The sequence below is a fragment of the Podarcis erhardii genome (genome assembly GCF_964252035.2).
Source record: "Podarcis erhardii genome assembly, chromosome: 17".
In the NCBI taxonomy this organism is placed as follows: domain Eukaryota; kingdom Metazoa; phylum Chordata; class Lepidosauria; order Squamata; family Lacertidae; genus Podarcis; species Podarcis erhardii.
The window spans coordinates 4,367,401-4,388,425 of record NC_138515.1 but is presented as its reverse complement, the minus strand read 5'-3'; the positions used below and the strand labels follow the sequence as shown (position 1 = coordinate 4,388,425).

At 47.9% G+C, this 21,025-nt stretch overlaps 1 protein-coding gene across 2 annotated transcripts in view; it reads right to left on the bottom strand.

The window, feature by feature from the left end:
• Positions 1-20,666, bottom strand: part of PRICKLE3 (prickle planar cell polarity protein 3) — a 44,796-nt gene extending 24,130 nt beyond the window's left edge. Inside the window, exons 1-4 of one of the 2 annotated variants that reach the window (XM_081845083.1) lie at positions 20,520-20,666; positions 10,316-10,401; positions 8,227-8,410; positions 2,952-3,065 (exon numbers count right to left, since the gene is read on the bottom strand). In XM_081845083.1, the coding sequence (XP_081701209.1) occupies positions 2,952-3,065; positions 8,227-8,410; positions 10,316-10,401; positions 20,520-20,561 (426 nt within the window). In that variant the 5' untranslated portion in view covers positions 20,562-20,666. Of the gene's footprint in view, positions 1-2,951; positions 3,066-8,226; positions 8,411-10,315; positions 10,402-16,239; positions 16,931-20,519 lie in introns of those variants that run through there. The other variant, XM_081845084.1, reaches the window with a different exon arrangement.
• Positions 20,667-21,025: the final 359 nt, after the last annotated feature.

The following is a 21,025-nucleotide window of genomic DNA, read 5'->3' as shown; positions in this document are numbered from 1 at the left end:
AATACGTTAACATCAGCATTTCAAAGCAGCTGGTAAAAAGGTAAAGGACCCCTGACAGTTGAGTCCAGTCGTGAATGACTCTGGGATTGCTGCGCTCATCTCGCTTTACTGGCAGAGGGAGCCGGCGTTTGTCCGCCCTTTTTCCTGGTCATGAGGCCAGCATGACTAAGCTGCTTCTGGCAAACCAGAGCAGCACACGGAAATGCCGTTTACTTTCCCGCCGGAGCGGTACCTATTTATCTACTTGCAATTTGATGTGCTTTCGAACTGCTAGGTTGGCAGGAGCTGGGACCGAGCAACGGGAGCTCACCCCGTCACGGGAATTCGAACCACCGACCTTCCGATCGGCAAGCCCTAGGCTCAGTGGTTTAACCCACAGCACCACTTGTGTAGACTTGCCTAAATGAGGATGTTTTTAGCTGGCGCTGCCACATTAAAAAGATCAAATTCTCACGAATATGGAATGGGTATTAATGTGGCACCTGTAGGATAAGAAGCTCAAAAGCAATAGGTATGGGGAGATAAGCACCCCCACGTGCATTCCCTAACATGTGAGGGAGAAGTGTGCCAAACCCCTAGACTAGCCCAGCCTGCAGCCCCCAGCTATCCAGCAGTCCCACATACAACATTAATAATAAAGAATGGTACACATAGAAGCCTCTTCCTTGTGATTAAGAACCCTGGACTGCTAATAGAAGCCTTTTGCAAACTTGCTCTATAAGGTCTTAAAGTTTGGATTTGGACGAGCCCTCTAGGGGGATTTTCTACAGCCGTGGGGCAGCCACCAAGGCCTCTTGCTGTTCAAACACAGTGCCTGGATTGTGACAGTCACAAAGGTGCTCTCAGTAGATCTGAAAAGGCAAAGATGAAAAGCAGAGAAAGCAGTTTCTGAGGTATGCAGGCCTGAAGGCCATAAGGGCTTTATAAATCAAAAGTCGCATACAGAATTGAGTCCTGAAAGTCATGTGAAGCCGATGCAGACATTGATGTGCTCCCAGCAATTTGCCCCAGCCAGGACTTTGCACGGAGACCTCCAGGCAGTCATCAAGGGCAGCCCCACATAGGAGGGCACTGCCGCCTTTGAATGAATGAATGAACAAATGAACAAAGGAATGAATGAGAGTTGCCAGCTCCTAGTCAAAGAAAATGAATGTTAATTTAAAACAAAAAAGTCTACCCTGCTTTTCTACTGTATGGGGAAGTTTTTAACATTCTATTATGTTTTTGTATATGCTGGAAGCCGCCCAGAGTGGCTGGGGCAACCCAGTCAGGTGGACGGACTACAAATAATAAAATGATTATTAAAAAATATATCATTATCAATGCACTCAAAGCGATTAATAAACATACTAAACCAGCAATAAGGAAACAGCAGACACAGAGAGAAAATCTGCAACAATACGTGTCTGAAGAAAACTTTCCGAAACCCACCTCACAAACGGAAAGAAAGGGAGCCTGTTCATAGCTGTCAACTTACAGATTTGAAAATAAAGGACCAGCAGCCTGGAAAATAAGGGATCAGCAGCCAAAATAAGGGATCAGCAGCCAAAATAAGGGATCAACAATTACTTTGATAAGATACATATTTTGTTGCGTGCAAATGGCTTTAGATACCTATTAGGTCCATAAATTACCATATAGCATATATTCAACACAAAAAAGCAACAATTTGTTGTTGACAAAGGACAGCTGGACATAGAAAGGGCCCCATTACCTCCAGTAGCTTATTTAAGGGACATGCAGTGGGACCATGGCGCTGGGATAAGGGACTGTCCCGCCAAATAAGGGACGCTTGATAGCTATGAGCCTGTTTGATCTCACCAGGGAGGGAGTTCCATAAATGTGAGGCAACAACACCAAAAAGGCCCTGTCCCCAGCGCCTGCCAGCTGTATTTCTAAAAGTAGTGGACTAAACAGCAGGGCCTCAGTTGCAGCCTTCAATGATGGAGCTTGCAAAATGTACCTCTGGTCACCACCCACAGGGTTACCCGTAATCAACCTGTTGGCCTACAGATGTTGTTTGACTACAATGCCCATCATCCCCAGCCAGCACTGGATGGGACTGATGACAGTCGTCATTTGACCCCAGTTTACAGCATCCTTTTGAATTCTGCTGCAAAATCTGTACAGTGGTACCTCAGGTTACAGACGCTTCAGGTTACAGACTCTGCTAACCCAGAAATAGTACCTCAGGTTAAGAACTTTGCTTCAGGATGAGAATAGAAATTGTGTGGCGGTGGCACAGCGGCAGCAGGAGGCCCCATTAGCTAAAGTGGTGCTTCAGGTTAAGAACAGTTTCAGGTTAAGAACAAACCTCCAGAACGAATTAAGTTCTTAACCCGAGGTACTGCCAATACGACCCCTCTGAACTCGCAAGCACACCCATTCCCTCTTAAATCATCCTGTTCCTTCTCAGTGTGAAATAATAAAATGTGTCCAGTTCTGGGCACCACAGTTCAAGAAGGACACGGACAAACTGGAACGTGTCCAGAGGAGGGCAACCAAAATGGTCAAAGGCCTGGAAACGATGCCTTATGAGGAACGGCTAAGGGAGCTGGGCATGTTTAGCCTGGAGAAGAGGAGGTTAAGGGGTGATATGATAGCCATGTTCAAATATATAAAAGGATGTCACATAGAGGAGGGAGAAAGGTTGTTTTCTGCTGCTCCAGAGAAGCGGACACGGAGCAATGGCTCCAAACTACAAGAAAGAAGATTCCACCTAAACATTAGGAAGAACTTCCTGACAGTAAGAGCTGTTTGACAGTGGAATTTGCTGCCAAGGAGTGTGGTGGAGTCTCCTTCTTTGGAGGTCTTTAAGCAGAGGCTTGACAACCATATGTCAGGAGTGCTCTGATGGTGTTTCCTGCTTGGCAGGGGGTTGGACTCGATGGCCCTTGTGGTCTCTTCCAACTCTATGATTCTATGATTCTATGATTCTATGCCCTTCTCACCTCGCTGTCATGGGGGGGAAGCTGGTGGAGCAGCTGGCGAATGCGGTACCGTTCCCCAGGGCTGTTGACGTAGGGGACTTTGTCCTCTGGGAGGCAGCTGAAGAACTGATAGACCTGGAGGTAAAGAGAGCCATTAGTGGGTCAAATAGGGGAGACCAGAAGTGAGGCTCACAAGGGCTAGAGTCCTGCTGCCCAGCAGCCCAAACAGAGGCCTTCTGCTCCGTCTCCAAGTTTTCCAGGAGTCCAAGGAAGGCAAGTTCTTTACAGGAATGTTCAAAATGTGGAAGCGAATTTGGATTGACACGGTGATCTCCTTCAGGCTACATCAGGCATGGCCAAACTCCAGCTGTTTTGGAACTGCAACTTCCATCATCCCTAGCTAATAGGACCAGTAGTCAGGGATGATGGGAACTGTAGTCCCCAAACAGCTGGAGGGCCAAGTTTGGCCATGCCTGGGCTACATTCATACCACATGTTTAAAGCAAAATGATGCCCCTTTAAACAGCCATGGCTTCCCCCCAAAGGATCCTGGGAAGTGTAGTTTGCTAAGGGTACTGAGAGTTGTTAGAAGATGCCCTATTGCCCTCACAGAGGCACAGTTCCAGGAGTGGTTTAACAATTAGTCCTTCTTCACAGGGAACTCTGAGAATTGTAGCTCTATAAGGAGAATGGGACTCCTAGCAACTCTCCAAACAGTGCACAGGGAGAGCTACTCAGGTGTATGGGATAGAAACCACTCTGAGCTCATAAGCTCAGCACATGGCCTCAGAAAAAGCACTCTCTCTTGGTCAACATGTCCCATGGGTTCTCCTGATAATCACCAAGATAAGCAGGGTAAACACCTTATACAATGAAAGCAATGGAAAGTCTTAAAGAAATGTTTCCCAGTAATCAGCTTAAAACAAGAGCTGTGCTAATCAGATTACAGCCTGGCCTTGCTGAAGTGATCAGATTTCACAACACACCCCCTACAAAAAAAGGCAGCAACTAGTTTGTAATTAAATTGACACCACCTCTTTTTAAAAACTTCCTACCATTTTGTTCTGAACAATCCTCAACTTTATTAAGGTAAAGATCAAATCAAATGACTTCCTTTAAAATAAAAAGTGCACTGATTATCCTAGCCTGAAAATTTTAGAACATCAGTTGACCCAGTAAATTGCTTCTGAAATTTAGAATATCACTTGATCCACTGATTTCAATGGGACCTAAGTACAACTAAATGAATCTGCAATTCTGTGCTCCTCACCTGAGAGTAGATCCCATTGAATTCAATGGGGCACACTTCTGAATACACTCCTATGGGGTTGCACTGCTAGTCTGGATCCAACCCAATGTCATCTTTGCTCTGGGGATGAGTGGAGGGACTGAATTTGCATCTTACAGAAGTAGTTTTTCTCCTCACTAGAAATGTGTCCCTGAATGCATTCTATTAGTCCCCTTCTCAATACACAAAAATTGCTGCCATTCATTATTATGGGTTAGTGAGAGAAGGAAAACACTTGCGACAAAAGGAAAAAACAACCCTTTGTACGTTTATTTGGAACATTTATATACTGCTTTTCAACAATGAGCTCTCAGTGAAAAATTCTTACCCTTTGCAACAGGACTTCACTCCCACTGTGAGCCCCCTAAATCTCTTCTGGGGGTTCCCCTCCAGCCCCCCAGAACAGATTTGAGGAGGGTCCAGGGTGTGTGTGGTGGGAGAAGAAGTGAGGAAAGTCTCGTTGCACTAGTGGGAATCCTTGCACTGACAGGTCAAGGGATTTTGATCCCCCACACAGCCCATCATAGTTCGCACGTCACAGTAAGCCAGGAATAATCCACGGCTTATTGTCTAAGTGAATTGCAGCTGCCTTTCTCCTTACTGCTTGTGATGGAAGGAAACAAACCAAGATCCCTGGCTTGGCATTACATCTGAACTAGAAATTGTGGTTTGCTTTGTCCCAACGAACTATGATCTGTACTGAAGATTTGCTCCAGTTTATTGATTGTCATTTGTTGATATGAAACAGACCACAATCCTTGGCTGGGTTTAATTGTTTTCTCCGGATGCGAGCAAAGAAGAGATAAACAGTCCAGGTAGGTGCATTACAGTAAACCATTCACTGATTTACCATGACGTGTGAACATGTTCAGAATGATTAGTATTTGCTAGTTATTAATGGCCCTAACTTACTAATGTCTGTTCATTTCAGTGGGTCTACGCTGAGCAGAACCTCCTCGGTTCCATTCCCCACGCGGTCAAAAAAATGCACTGGTTGACTTTAAGGAGATTAGACAAGTTGGATGTTATTACAGAGTACAGTGGTACCTCGGGATGCGAATGGGATCCGTTCTGGAGCCCCGTTCACATCCTGAAGCGAACGCAACCCGCGTCTGCACATCTGTGGGTCGCGTTTCATCGCTTCCGTGCATGCACATGACGTCATTTTGATCATCTGCGCATGCACGCGCGGTGAAACTCGGAAGTAGCGCGCTCCGTTACTTCCAGGTCGCCGCGGAGCACAACCCAAAAATACTTAACTTGAAGCACATTTATCCCCAGGTATGACTGTAAGAGTTTTAAATAAGTTTTTTAAGCTGATAGACGGAGAATGGGAAGTCTGTTCTTTTTCTTTCTTTTAGTTTTTCTATTAAAAAATGCTTGATATTTGATGTTATTTCTGTATATTGCTTTTTCTTTGTTTTTCGAGCTTTAATAAAAAATAGCTTTTGGGGGGAAAAGTTCTCTGGGTGACTTTGGGCCAGTCATCATCTCTCAGCCTAGCCTACCTAACAGGGTTATTGTGAGGGTGAACTTGAGGGTAAGGATTTATGCTGCCAAAGGTAGGCGATAAATACCGTATTTTTCGCCCCATAGGACGCACTTTTTCCCCTCCAAAAATGAAGGGGAAATGTGGGGGCGGCAGCCTGCAGCCCAAAGCACGTGGAGCCCTCCGGAGGGTGCCCCGTGCTTCGGGCAGTTGTGCGCAAGGCTTGGGGCGGCAGCCGCAGCTGGGGGGGGAAAATAATTTTTTAAAATATTCATCCCCCCCCAAAAAAACGAGGTGCGTCCTATGGGCCGGTGCACCCTATAGGACGAAAAATACGGTATATAACGAATGTCCTTCCCAAGTGCTTTCCTGACTGCACTTTCCTTTTCACCTGTTCCTTTTTAAAATATATATATATTTATTTATTTATTTTTCCAGAAAAAGAAGAAACATCAAAACAATACAAAACAACAAAAGCAATCACCAATATACATCAAAAAGAAAAAAAGAGAAAAAAAAATAAAAATAAAAACTCCAATTTTTAAATTCATATTTACAAAAACTTTCTTTCTTGACTTCCTCACGCCTCCCTTTTTTGTGTTCCTCTTTGTCCAGTCAGATACAGCAAATCCTTACCCTCCTTCAAAACTCATTTCTAATTATTATAATCACTTCTATTATGTCTCCGATCTTTCCTCCTTATAATTAAGCACCTTTAACATATTGTTTACTTTTAACATAATATAGCCTTATTCTTTCACCCTTTTCCAATTACGTTTTTGCATACTTTTTTAACACTGTATCACTAATGCCACATTATTTTCATATCCAACATCATTTTAACATTCATAAACTTTGCAGTGTTTCTGCAGGTAGTTCTTCCTTTTCACCTGTTCCTAAGGGAAGGGGTTCTCCCTCCGTTCCGTTGTATGAAATGAGGGGAAAGGGGTGGGGCGATTCCCCCTCCCTCTCCAGACCAAATGACCCTGAAATGTCTTGAGTGGGTGGACAGAGGACTGGGCTCTTCCTAGAAGATTTTCCTGGTGAACCTGGAGCCTGAGGAATTCTACCCTCCAGGGCAGCTGCCTGCACTCCCTACCAGGTCGAATTGGCTCCTGTCTGGCGGTGGATCTAATTTAACTCCTTAAGGAGAACGGGAATCCTGGATCCCAAAGGCCAGCGTTTGTGTCTCGGTGTGGTTATTTACTATAGTCACCAGCCTCTGCTTTTCCCTCCCCCTTCTAACAACCAGCCTTAATAACACAAAGAGAACAGCTTGTAGTTTAAAGGGTATTATTATAATCTTAGATTATCATGACGCGGCCAAGGGTGTAGCAAGGCTTCTGGGTCAGAAAGGCCCAGAGGGGTTCATAAGAACTGCCTCCTCTCGACTTAGCAGGGCTCCAACAGCACAGAGCATATATTTTTCTCCTTCTGGAATTTACCAATTACTTCCTCACTTATCTCCGTGACCTCCTTCAAAGAGAAAAGCTACGTGACATGAAACTGCAGCTTTGAAGGCCTCCAATTTACGCTACAGACTTAAACTAGCTTTGGAAGTCCTTCCCTGCTCTTCCTGGGAACTCTGGGAACTGTAGTTCCAAATTGGATGGGAAGGGAAGGGCATCTGACGTTGCTCAGGACACGCACCAAACTATGGCCCCCCACCTGTGGATAGTGTGTGTGTGTGTTGGGGGAGCCATGACAGTCACACTGGGACAAAACTGAGACCAAAGTAGACAGTTTTGCATTTGAGGACACAAAACCCTAAGATATAAACATGACAAAAAAATTACCATAATTTTCCATCTATAAGACGCCCCCGTGTATAACACGCCCCCTATTTTGGGGGACTCAAATTTAAGAAAATGGGGGAGATGGCACAGAATTGTTCAGCTTTCTTTGCGGAGGATTGCCCAGGGATGTTGAGCTTTTTTTAGGGGGGATCACCCGCACGTGTTGCAAAATCCACCTTCCGTCTGTCCCACCACCGGAAGAAGCTGCCAATCACCCGCCCAACTGCCGGAGCATCAGCCAATCAACAACACCTTTGATGCAGCAACCAATAACACGCACAGTAGCCACTGACAGCTGCAGCAGCAACCAATCAAACGTCCACCCTATGCACTACCAATGTATAAGATGACCCCCACTTTTTAGCATGATTTTAAAAGAAAAAACTGTAGTCTTATACTCGGAAAAGTACGGTGATTCAATAATAAGCCTATTATTTGTTTGCAAATAATTTTAAAGATATAGTCATACCTTGGGTTACCGATGCTTCAGGTTGCGGACCGCCGAAACCCGGAAGTACCAGAACTTGTTACTTCTGGGTTTTGGCGGTCGCACATGCGCAGAAGCGCCGAATCGCAACCCGTGTGTGCGCAGACACGCCGCTGCGAGTTGCGGAGGCTGCAGGTTGTGAACGTGCATCCCACACAGATCACATTCGCAACCCGAGCGTCCACTGTACAGAAGTTCCAATCCTGGATCCCAAACAGACCCTGCTCTAGGGTTACCTGCTCAGGCTTGAGTCCTGGGGGCACCCAGGCATACTCCTCAGAGGCGCAGCCAGAGTCGTCGTCTGAGATTGAGTGGCGCTGGAAGTCAGAGATGAGGCGGCACATCATCCTCTCCAGGTCGACAGGCACCATGCGCACCGCATGCTCCTCCCTTGGGCACTTGCAGTGTTGGCAGATCTTCCTGCAGAGGAAGGGAAACGTAATGTCTCCAGGGATACAGTCCCCGAACACCAACTAGACCCTGAGACAACCAAGCTGCCCAGCAAAGCTCTACTGCTGCCTCAAGATCCTCAACGCTTTGCCATAACTCGCCCGCCTGTTGAGCCCTAAGAGACACAACCCTGACAAATATAAAAGGTGCACCAAGTCTACACGGAGGCAGAGACCTCAAATGTCGCTGTGACCACCAGTTTTAAGGGAAAAACAGGATGTTTGAGTAGCCGAATAACAAGATAGGTTCAAACTTGATGGTGTGAAGAAAGCAGGGTGGTGGTGGGGGACCACTGTGCTAATTCATCCTTAAAGGTAAAGGTAAAGGGACCCCTGACTGTTAAGTCTAGTCGTGGCCGACTCTGGGGTTGCGGCGCTCATCTCGCTTTACTGGCCGAGGGAGCCGGCATACAGCTTCTGGGTCGTGTGGCCAGCATGACTAAGCCACTTCTGGCGAACCAGAGCAGCACACGGAAACGCCGTTTACCTTCCTGCCAGAGTGGTACCTATTTTACTTTGACATGCTTTCGAACTGCTATGTTGGCAGCAGCTGGGACCGAGCAATGGGAGCTCACCCCGTCGCGGGGATTCGAACTGTCGACCTTCTGATCGGCAAGTCCTAGGCTCTGTGGTTTAACCTGCCCCACTCCTTCATGCAAATCCCCCAAGGGCGGCTTCCAGTGCAAGTTCCCATGTTTGTTGTGTTTTACCACGGCCCCTGCAATGCAAATGACACAGACCACACTTACTTCCCGTGAATCGCCCACCCCTAATCGCACTGTTAAGCACAAGTTCATCATGAGAATTTCTCCAGCCCCACAAAACGGGAATGCAGGAGTGGGGCGAAAGGGCCCCAATGGCAGGCTGTGCTATTCCTGCAAAACGGGGCCATCAGCTCATTAAAGAGAGAGGAAGGGGAGAGATTCCTGCCTGCCCTGTCTTACAGTCTCTGCGGGCAGCAAGACCACAGCGAGGCAACTGCGTGACAAGTGCCTGGAAATGAACGAGGACAATGAAAGATGCAGGGTGGGGGCTACGCCAGGGCGGGGGCAGGGGTGGGCGGAAATGAAGTGAGTGATGGAAAGAGACAGAAAGGAAAGGCTCTTCCACTCCACTGCTTTCCTGCTGCAATTCAATTTTTTGGGGGGGAGGCTGGATGTGAAAAAGAGAGAAAAATGAGTCTGGAGTGATGTGTCTGCAAGAGGAAGACATGAATGCGAAGAGAGAGGCAAGGGACAAATGAGAGCTACGAATAAGGATGTGGAATAAGGAGAATCCATAGTGACAGGAGGAAAGGGGGGAAGGTTTTAACTTGCTTATCTAGATTTCTGTTCAGAAAGGCTTGAGGGGCAGCAGGCAGGGCGCTAAGTACAAGACGGGAGGGATGAAAGGCGGGCAAGACAGAGCGAATCAAATCAGAAAGGTAGAAAAGGAGGAAAGAGATGCACAGCCTGCAGTTTCTCCTCTTGTTCAGAAATCCATCCTGCCGTCTTCAATGGGACTTACTCCCTAGGAAGGAGATGGCAGCCCGAAAGGCTGTGGATCCACAAGGGTTTCGATCCAACTGTGTTTCTCTGCCCATAGAAGGCTCTTGAATCCAGCGGAGGCTTCCATGGACAGCTGGGGGAGAGGCCATTTTTTGCTTATTCCCTCCTTCTGCAGCCCACCTCCCCATATGTGCTCCAGGGGGTTGGGGAGCCTTCGAAGCAGCATGGGAGATGTCAAGTGAGAGAAGGGACGCCCTCATGGCAAAGGAGGGCGACACAGCACAAATAATCCCTAGAGGTCCAATAAACAGGGAGACAGTTGGGGAGGGGCAGATCTCATAGAGGATGGAGGGAGATTTGATGGAGGGAGGGGCAGCACATTCTCCTACCTCCATCCATGCACTAGGAAGCCTGGGCACTGCTCTCCGCACCTCTGACACGGTTGGCCCCGGTCAGGGTCCTCCACCTCAGGCAGCTGTTGTGGGACAGAGGGACAAGAAGTCAGCAGCAGAAACATCAGTAGCACCAACATCCACCAATATCACCAGATAATACCCTGTACAGCCTGTATCGGGAAGCTGTTAATGCTCGATATTTGACTATATTTTTATAGTTGCTGTAAGCCTCCCAGAGTGGCTGGGGGGACCCAACCAGATAGGAGGGGCATAAATAATAAAATTGTTAGTATTATTGTGACAGTGCACACTCCTACCCGGAAGCCAGCATCTATCCATCACAACAATACAAACACAACACGTAGGCTCATAGTTAGTAGAGAATATAGAACAGAATAATTATATCATTCAAATTATAGGAATAAGCCAATCAAAGTTCTTATGTACAATATAACAGAGTGGTAGCGAGGACGGTCAAGCCCTGTGTTCAAAACAGATGTCTAAGGACAGTCTCACAATAGTCTTTCAAAAGTTTCAGTGGAAGACATCTCAAAAGCCTCAAAAGGACAGTGTCTCCAGAATGATACTACTGTTTTGTAATACTCTTCATCAACTGGAAAGAAGATACAAGGCATACAACTGATGAATGATAACAAAACTGAGCTACTTCAGTAGTATTGGATTATTCCTATAATTTGAATGATATCATAATTCTATTACATATTCTCTACTATTAGCCTACAACTCAGGCTTTCAGAGGATCTCCTGGGTGTTGTGGCTTTCCCAGTCGCCAAGACCATGTTAAAAACTAGGCTGTGGGACATAGATCACCAGGAACTAATCTCAGCTGCGGAAAAAACATGCTCCCCTCTTTATTTTCGACTCTCTTGGGCGCAGGAATTTAATCTTAATTATTTACAATTTTTGTTTAATCCGCAAGATTAATTCTAATCCTTCTAACTTCCTTTGGGGCAGGTTTGTGGGTTTGGCAGAAGGAGATAGGATCTGCCCATGCGATGCCCACCAGGTGGAAACTCTAGCTCACATGGCCCTTAACTGTAAAATGTATGATGATCTCCGCCAACAATTTCTAGACCATCTATGTATTCCAACATGGAAACCAGAGACGGAGGTTATGCGCTTCTTATTACAGGGGAGAGACCAGGAGCTCACCAAGACAGTAGCTAAGTTCCTCTATTTGATTTTTTGTCGCCGAAGATCCTGCCCTTGCTGGAAACCCACAGAGATGAGGCGGATTGCTTGCCTCTTCTGCCCTTTGGCAGGTGACTGTGCTGTTGGGGTGGTGACGAGATCGCACTGGCCTAGCTATTTTAAATGTATTCTGAATGTTCTTAGGTGATGCCAATAAAGGTTACTTGACTTGACTTGACTATTAGCCTACGTGTTGTGTTTGTATTGTTGTGACTGGTTCTTATTGCAACACAGGGGTTTGTTTTTGGTTCAGCATCTACCCATTCACCAGGTGTGTCACCAGGTCTGCCAATCCCGCCAGCACACCCTCATCGCTATGGTTTGCACCCGTTGATTGCGATCAATATGCAACCCCCATTTCCACCAGTATTGACACCAGCTCTGTCCATCTGCTCCCATCGGTCAGGAATCCTGAATAACCAGGAATCGACAACCACACACCGGTTTCCTATTGACACCAGCTATACACACCTTTGTGACTGTTCCCATCTTCGACCATATATTTTGGTAATTTGCTATGCATTTGTACGGACAGCGGCTAAGAAAGCGGTAACTAAATTTTACATGATGGTTCCTGAGATCAAGGAACTCTGGTTTAAAACACAGATTTCAAAACTGCACTGATTTTTTTTGGGGGGGGGTTTCTTAGAATTCTCAGGCAATGCTGGGTACAAGGCAGCTAGGAGAAGATATTCAGCATTTATTTGTTAATTACTGTGTTTATATCAGCATCATTTCTCCATGGAGCAAAAGTTGGTGCGCGTGGCCCTGCGCCTCCTCATTTTATTCTCACAACAACCCTGTGAGCTGGGTTAGGCTAAGATATACTGACTGGCCCAAGGTGAGCTTCATGGCAGAACCCACTCTGTGGCTGCTGCACTGTCTCTCGGAACAAGGGTCTGCCGTTGCAAAGCAGATCTCATGAAGCCTGCCCCTCAAACCTTCAGGCAGCAGCATCTTAAGCTTAGAGACATTTCTACAAGGTCCCCTGACTGTGGCCCCAGTGACAGGGGCCTGTACCAACATGGGCAGGTGCTTCCAAAATCAGGACGCCCGCGCATATTTGTTAATGGCAATATATTCCCTCACACCGATCCTCTTCAGAAAGTGGTGTTGGGGGATGAGTGCTCAGACCCCTGGGCTCTCACTTGTGGGGTGCCTCAGGGTTCTGTCCTCTCCCCCATGCTTTTCAACATCTACATGAAACCGCTGGGAGAGATCATCAGGGGGTTTGGGCTGGGTGTTCATCAGTATGCGGATGATACCCAGCTCTACCTCTCTTTCAAATCAGAACCAGTGAAGACAGTGAAAGTACTGTGTGAGTGCTTGGAGGCGGCTGGAGGATGGATGGATGGCGGCTAAAAGATTGAGGTTAAATCCTGACAACAGAAGTACTGTTTTTTGGGGGACAGGAGGTGGGCAGGTGTGGAGGACTCCCTGGTCCTGAATGGGGTAACTGTGCTCCTGAAGGACCAGGTGCACAGCCTGGGAGTCATTTTGGACTCGCAGCTGTCCATGGAGGCACAGGTCAATTCTGTGTCCAGGGCAGCTGTCTACCAGCTCCATCTGGTACGCAGGCTGAGACCCTACCTGCCCGCGGACTGTCTCGCCAGAGTGGTGCATGCTTCAGTTATCTCCCGCTTGGACTACTGCAATGCACTCTACGTGGGACTACCTTTGAAGGTGACCCGGAAACTACAACTAATCCAGAATGCGGCAGCTAGACTGGTGACTAGGAGTGGTCGCCGAGGCCACATAACACCGGTCTTGAAAGACCTACATTGGCTCCCAGTAGATTTCCGAGCCAGTTCAAAGTGTTGGTGTTGACCTTTAAAGCCCTAAACAGTCTCGGTCCAGTACACCTGAAGAAGCGTCTCTACCTCCATCATTCTACCCGGACACTGAGGTCCAGCGCCAAGGGCCTTCTGGCGGTTCCCTTGCTGTGAGAAGCCAAGTTACAGGGAACCAGGCAGAGGGCCTTCTCGGTAGTGGCACCTGCCCTGTGGAACACCCTCCCACCAGATGTCAAAGAGATAAACAACTACCAGACTTTTAGAAGACATCTACAGGCAGTCCTGTTTAGGGAAGTTTTTAATGTTTAATAGACTATTGTATTTTAACATTTGTTGGAAGCCGCCCAGAGTAGCTGGGGAAACCCAGCTAGATGGGCGGGGTATAAATAAATTATTATTATTATTATTATTATTATTATTATTATTATTATTATTACCCCTGACTGTTAACCGCAGCAGCTGGAGACTCGTGGGTGAAATCCTGTCTGCACTTTGGCCTAAAGAAGGATTTGTAAGGAAGCTAATTCCCGTCTGAGAGCAGCAAGGCACTGTGGGAGAAGCGTAACTTCATTTGGGTGCCGGAAGCCACCCACAGGCCAGGACCTGCCTCAGCTCAGTTCAGCAAGACATAAACAGGCCAGATGTTGGCTTCCTGCCACCGCAGGTGGCTGAGAAAGTGGGCAGCCTCAAAAAATAATAATTGGGGAGCGAAACAGGGTAAAAGTGGAAAGACCTCGATGCGGAACAAGAACTTTCCTAAGTCTCCCTTCCTGCCACTTTTCATCCGTCTTGGCTCTTTTCTTTGCGTCAATGAACAGCTAAGATGACACACCAGGAAAGGGGGGGGGAGAAGGTGCCAGGAGCCGCTCCCACTTCCCCCAAGGCAAGAATCGCTGAAGCAGTGCCTGGAAACTGGGCAGAAAAAAAAAACCCTTTGGAAAAAAAGGGCGAACCGAGCACGACAGAGTCAAGATGGAGGCAGTAGAAAAGGCGAGCTCCAGCGCCTCAGTGAGACATTCCTGGCACCCCTGGACCCCCCCCCCCAAGTCTGAAGTTTCACTTTTAACTACCTGCTGTCAACTCTCTATATTGTTCTCATTAAAAAAAAAAAAATGTGACCCATCTCAAGCTATGGAAAGGCAGCACGAAACTTTTAAAAATAAGGAAAAGCAAACTAGGGAACCATGATCTCTACCTGGCCAGAATTTTTACCCATCTACCAGAATTTCAGTCTTCAACTCTGTTGCCACAGCATAAAGATATAAAGCAAATGATCGTTTGTGTGTTAAACGCATGTGTTGTTATGAACAGAAGAGTGTGCCCTTCAGTTTTGAGAAGCACTCTGTATATGCTCAAAGGCTCTGCCGTTGCAGCAACTTTAAAAATGAGCTTGCCATCAGAAAGGAACTGTCTGTTCATAGAGAAACGAATGTGACCCTTTGATTCATATATAGATATAGATATAGATGATATAGATATATCTGCTCAGGAAAAGGCCCCCTAACCCATGCCCACAGAGGTAAGGTTTTTGGAACAAAAAGATGACAGCCACCACCAGGAACAAGCAAAACTGTGACCAAAACTTGTTCCGTGGTGCTGGAGAGATTGCACAGTATCCACAAGCAAGATGATTCTTTCCCCCTCACATCTGCCAACTGCTGCCGCTACCCATCCTCCTGCAGCTTAGAAGGGATTTCAAGGAAGGCGGAGATCTATTTCATCAGATGCAGCTTTGGGAAATCAAATCTGCCAGGGCTGACGTAATAAGCAATCTCCCCCCACCCCACCCTCCAAATCCCAGATTTGGGACACATCGTATACGACCCCTATGCTTTCTCCCACACAACAGTGGCTCCCTGTTCAAGAACCCCTTCACCCGCGCCACCCCCACCAGCCCTCTACCCACCCCATGGCCCAGCATGACCCCAAAATGCCTTAAATAATCCCAACGTTAACTGAAAGGGAAAGACTTCTCCTGATCCGTTATGGCAGGATTTGGGTCTGTGGCGCTCCCAGCTGCAGCGCTGCACCGAATTACGAATTGTAAAGACAGAGAACCCTATTGAACTCCTGCTCCTACACAATCTCTCTATCCTTTTCTCTTGCTCAATCTCAACCCGCCCACCAGCCCCATTCGACACCTACACACACAATTTTGTGAGTCTCTGGGCCCAATTTCACCTTGAGATTTGGATCTCTGCCCGCTGCCAATATCTTGTTCCAAAACTCACATCTACGTTCCAAGAAAAGTAGATGGAAAACAGAGAGGAGGAGTGGGACAGTTGGCAGGTGGCAATCATGTGGGGTCGAGCTTTATGCACCCACAAAAGGTGTCCACTGCAGCTGCCGAACTGCACCTGTCAACCACAAGCCCTCAGAACCAAACAAGAGGTGTGGACCTAACCTGGATTGCTCTATCCAGGTCAGCCAGGAGGCCAGTCAGAGAGTTAACAACCTGGTCCCCATTCACCCCAAGGCAGAGGCAAGGCAGGAAAACAACAGAAACCTCCACTCCCATGGACACCCCAACACTGGGACATGAGCACAACAAATTAAGGGCTACAGGTGAGCGTTCAACTAAGTCTTAATTAGTGTAGACCCACTGAAATTAAGTTAGACGCATTAATTGCTGAATACTGCCCTAGCTCTCCTGCTAAGGGTCTACAATAAGTCCACCTGAAGAAGGCCCTGAGATGACAGCATCTCCACATCTGTTGCCATGGCTACAGGGGAGCCTTCTCTTGACCAACACAACCTTCATATTTCTTACTGCTGGTGCATCATCTCCTTCTGGCCAGCTCCAGCGTAGGAACCTTTGCTGTATAATTGCCTCGGTTGTCTTCTTCAGGAACAGCACAAGGGTCCCCATCACCCCAAACCCAACCTTTACAGGCTTGATTTCTCATTTCCCACCTTATTTCCCTGCCTTTGCGTCCGGAGAGATCTCTGCCAGCTGCGATCTTCACTCCTTCAACTCCACGACTTTGGGGTTAGCTGCCGAAAAGTCACCTGCTCTCTTAAACACCTCCGCCCATTCTCTCTTTGCCCCTTAGGCCTTGGTTGGAGAACGCCCTCCCTCTCACAACACAACTCCCCACCTTTCTACCTCTTCTGGCAAACCCCACCTCTTCCATTAAGCCTTTGGTTTAACTCTTTAGTCCTCATCTCCAGACTCCAGCTGAAGAGAAGTTAATGGCACCAGTGGGAATTCCACTCCCCCCACAAGCTTTGCAGTCATTGGGGTGGGGATAGGGAATTTGCAGCTGGAGCAGGAAGAGATTAAATCGCCTCTTCCTGTGCTGCAGACCCCAACAACAGGGCAGGGTCGGATGTCTGTAATGAACTGCACACAGAGGCAATTTTAAACGTTACTTTGCCTGTTAATTCATTTAGTGTCAGCAGCATCATGGCACTTGACCAAGGGGATACAAAATGCTATAAGAACAACACAATCCATACATTGGGAAAACTCAGTGTCAGCCATAGTGGCAAGATTTAGGGACAGACGTATATCCTCTGCAAAATAGGAATTGAAGAGATGAAATCCTATAATTTTTGTAGAAGCTCCAGTAGCTCAGAGACCCACAGAAACCCTCGTGAGCCCTGGAAAAGACCCCAAAGCATTTTGGATCTCTTGGAGAGCCGCCATCAATCAGTGCGGACAATACGGGCCTAGATGGGCTAATGGCCTGATCCAGTAGAAGGAAAGTTCCTATGTACCTTGCCTATAACGTCTCAGGTTTCAGAGCACTGATATATCAAGACTATGGTTATATGCTAGATATAAAACAACTAAAGGCAGCGTTTCATAGGAATATGCAACATATCTAAATGTATTAAAATAAACACTTTCATATTCCCAGCCACCAACTGCTTCCCCACCTGCCCACAAATACAAAGGTTAGCATTGTCTCTGGTGTGGCCTTCAAGAAGGAAGTGGCCCCATGCAATATTCTATCCACATGGTGTTGCTGCTCAAATTTAGGACAGGGGTGGTATGTGCAAGCGAACGCTCTTGGTTATTGGTCATGATGGAACATAGGTGTGGAGGCTGTGCTTTAGAGATATGCAGGGACCAAACCATTGACACTGAAGTAAATTTGCTAAAGTCCTCAAGTAAGCGTACTTTACTCTTGCATGGCCCACTCCAGAAATTTCTTTTAAAGCCATAAGAATGCACACCCAGGACCCCTTAACACTAAAGGCAGCGGTAGGCAACATGGTACCCTATAGAAGTTGTTGAACTACAACTTCCATAATCCTTGACCACTGGCCATGATGGCCAGGGCTGATGTGCACTGTAGTCCAGCAACAATTGGAGGGTTACTCCAGAGATCAGGAATAGTCTGGTCCTTAAAATATGCTTTTGTTTAAGAACAGTCTTCCTGGATGAAACCAAAGCCTCTCTATAACATTCTTTGCAAGAATCCCAATATCTAGCAAGCACTGCCCAGTGCCTCATGAACACTTTTTGAGGATTCTGCAACACAGTACCCCATAGCACCTCATTAGGGCCTTATAGGGCCCTGGCACCCCAGAATAAGCCATTATAATCACCTTGGGTAATAGCTACAACAATTCTCATCAGAATTCCCTCAAGTCCCTCAACCACAGCTTAGTTTCTATAGGGTGTGCAAGGTCACACACACCAAACCAAGGAACACAGGAACTGACAGCGTTTTCTGCAGCAGCAGTCCTTCCATGAGCTGGGCAACACATTATCTCATAAGGCTCCATACTGCTCTAGAGAACATCTTACAATGTTTCTAGGCCTCAACCTTTCTCAGCATCTTCTCTGGTCCATAGAACGGAGGGGGAAGAGATCCTGGTGCCATATAACTCCTCTGAAATGCCTTGGGATGCCCATGCAATAAGTCCACAACACAGGGGCCCACTGAACCCTATATTGCCCAGAGTCCCGACATCTGTAGCAACCCTTTAATAACTCTTACAACACATACTCCCCATACCTCAGTGTCCCACTAAACACTTAGACCTTAACATCTAACCTATATTGCTTTCACAGCCATCTCCTGTAACTCAGTACCCCATAGCTTCTTCTGAGCACAGGAAAGGGAGACCCTTGCACCACATAGGTAAAGGTAAATGGACCCCTGACCATTAGGTCCAGTCGTGGCCAACTCTGGGGTTGTGGCACTCATCTCGCTTTATTGGCTGAGGGACGTACAGCTTCCAGGTCATGTGGGACTGAGCAATGGGATTCGAACCGCCGACCTTCTGATCGGCAAGTCCTAGGCTCAGTGGTTTAACCCACAGCACCACCTGCGTCCTGTACCACACAGTAGCTCCATAAAAAAGGTAAAGGACCCCTGACAGTTAAGTCCAGTCACGGATGACTCTGGGGTTGTGGTGCTCATCTCGCTTTACTGGCCGAGGAAGCCGACGTTTGTCTGCAGACAGTTTTTCTGGGTCACGTGGCCAGCATGACTAAGCCGCTTCTGGCGAAACCAGAGCAGCACACGGAAACGCCGTTTACCTTCCCGCCAGAGTGGTACCTATTTATCTACTTGCACTTTGGCGTGCTTTCAAACTGCTAGGTTGGCAGGAGCAGGGACCGAACAATGGGAGCTCACCCCGTCACTGGGATTCGAACAGCCGACCTTCCGATCGGCAAGCCCAAGGCTCAGTGGTTTACATCACAGCGCCACCTGTGTCCCCAAGTAGCTCCATAGAAAGCCTTATTTATGGTACAACAGTCCTTTTAAAACTCTCACAATATGTCAGTGCAAAAGATGCCTATGCCTGAAGTGGCTTTTTTTTTAGCAAGGCTGTGGTGACAGAGGTAAACCTTATTAACAAATTAAAAATTAGCACAATGCTGAGCCCAGATGGTACCCACCTAAAAGTTCTTGAAGTACTCAAATATGAAATTGCTGGTCTTTAACAAAAACATGCAATTTCTCCCTAGAATTGACCTCTGTACCTGAGGACTGGAAGGTGGCAAATATAAATCTATTTAAATAATAGTAATTGGGGGAATCTAGGAAATTACAAGCAAATTAGCCTAACATCTGTTCTGGGTAGATTTGCTGAAATTATTAAAGATAAGATTATCTATCAAGCATATAGAAGAACAAGCCTTTCTGAAGAAGAATCAGCATGGCTTCTGCAAAGGCAAATCCTGTCTCATTATCCTCCTAGAGTTCTTCAAAGGTGCCAACAAATCTTTGTAGAAGCTGTGTACTTGGGTTTTTATACGGTTTTCACAGCGTTTCTCACAAAATCCTAATTGCACTTAAACCTTATTGGGGTCTGAACTAGTGATGCCAGACCACAAAAGAGACTGTAAGGTTGTGAAGGATAGGTCAGTGAAAATGCTGTCTTGACATGTGGCAGCTGTGAAAAGGGTGAATTCCACCTTAGGGAATCATAAGGAAAGAAATTGAAAATAAAACTGTCAATACTGAAATGCCCTTACACAAGCCTATGGTAGAACTACACTGGGAATACGGGGTATAATTCAGGTTGCAAAAACTCAAAAGGATATTGTCGGGCTAGAAAGAATGCAGAAAAGTGCAATCCTAATGATCAGACGACTGGAGGGCAGTGTTTGGGGGTTGGAAAAAAAGGTGAGTAAGGGGTGGGGAGATAACACAGGTATATAAAATTAGACCTAGCACCGAGTCAGTGTATAGAAACAAGCTTTTCTCCCTCTATTATAAAATGAAGGGAGGGAGATTCGCGACAGACGAGAGGAAATTCTGCTTCCCACCCTGGAATGCGCTACCACAACACGTGGTAGTGACCACCTAGGTGGCTTTTTAAAATGGATCAGACAAATGCATGGAGAATAAATCGACCCACGGCCACTGGCCGCGACGGAGATCAGAAGCAGCCCGCCGGGGAAGAGCAGGCGCTGGAGAGGCCGGCTGCGCTCCGGTCCGGCTTGGGGGTCGCCTCCTGTAAGGCCTCGGGTCTGATCCGGCACAGAGGTCCCGATTCCCTCGGGGACAATTAGCCCTTGGGGAGAGGAAATGGGGGGAGCAACGCCCCTGAGGGACCCCCCTCTCCGCCCTCCGAAAACCCCTTCCCCCGATCCTGGGGTGCCTTTGGCCCGCCCGCCCCTTCCTGGCCAGCCAGCGCTGCACCGGCGCGGGCCTCGTCGGCGTCCCGGCAGGCTGGCTCCCCGCCTCCTCGCCTTCCCCGCCGCCTCCGCAGGGAGAAAGACTCACGGCTCGGGTGGATCGGCGCCGCCGCGACCCGCGCTGAAACATGGCCCCGATCCCGCCGTCTCCAGCGCCCGGGCGACGCGCCCACCTCCAGGCTCCCGCTTTGCGCCCGGGCGCGGCGGCGGCGGCGGCGGCGGCGTTGCTCTTCCCTCCCCAGGGGAGGAGGCGCTGCGCGCCGATCCCTCCCCGCCGCCCGACACCCGGGCCCGCCCCTTCGCCTGCCCGGCGACGCGCAAGGCTCCCGTCCCTCCTCCCCGCAGGATCGCCTTCTCCGCGGCGCGCCGCTCTCCTCCTACCGGCTTCTCCAGTTTGCTGCGGGAGTCGCGCAATGGCCAGTCTCTGCAGCCGGACAAGAGCGCAAAAGGATCCTCTGCGCGCGCGGTGGGGCGGCCTCCCGGGAAGAGGTCAGGGACCACCCGCCAGGCAGGATTGAACCCCCGAGTAGCAGGTGGCTTTGCATTGCGCCACCAAGCTGGCCGGGGCCCCTCCAGTCCCTCCAGCCCTGTCCA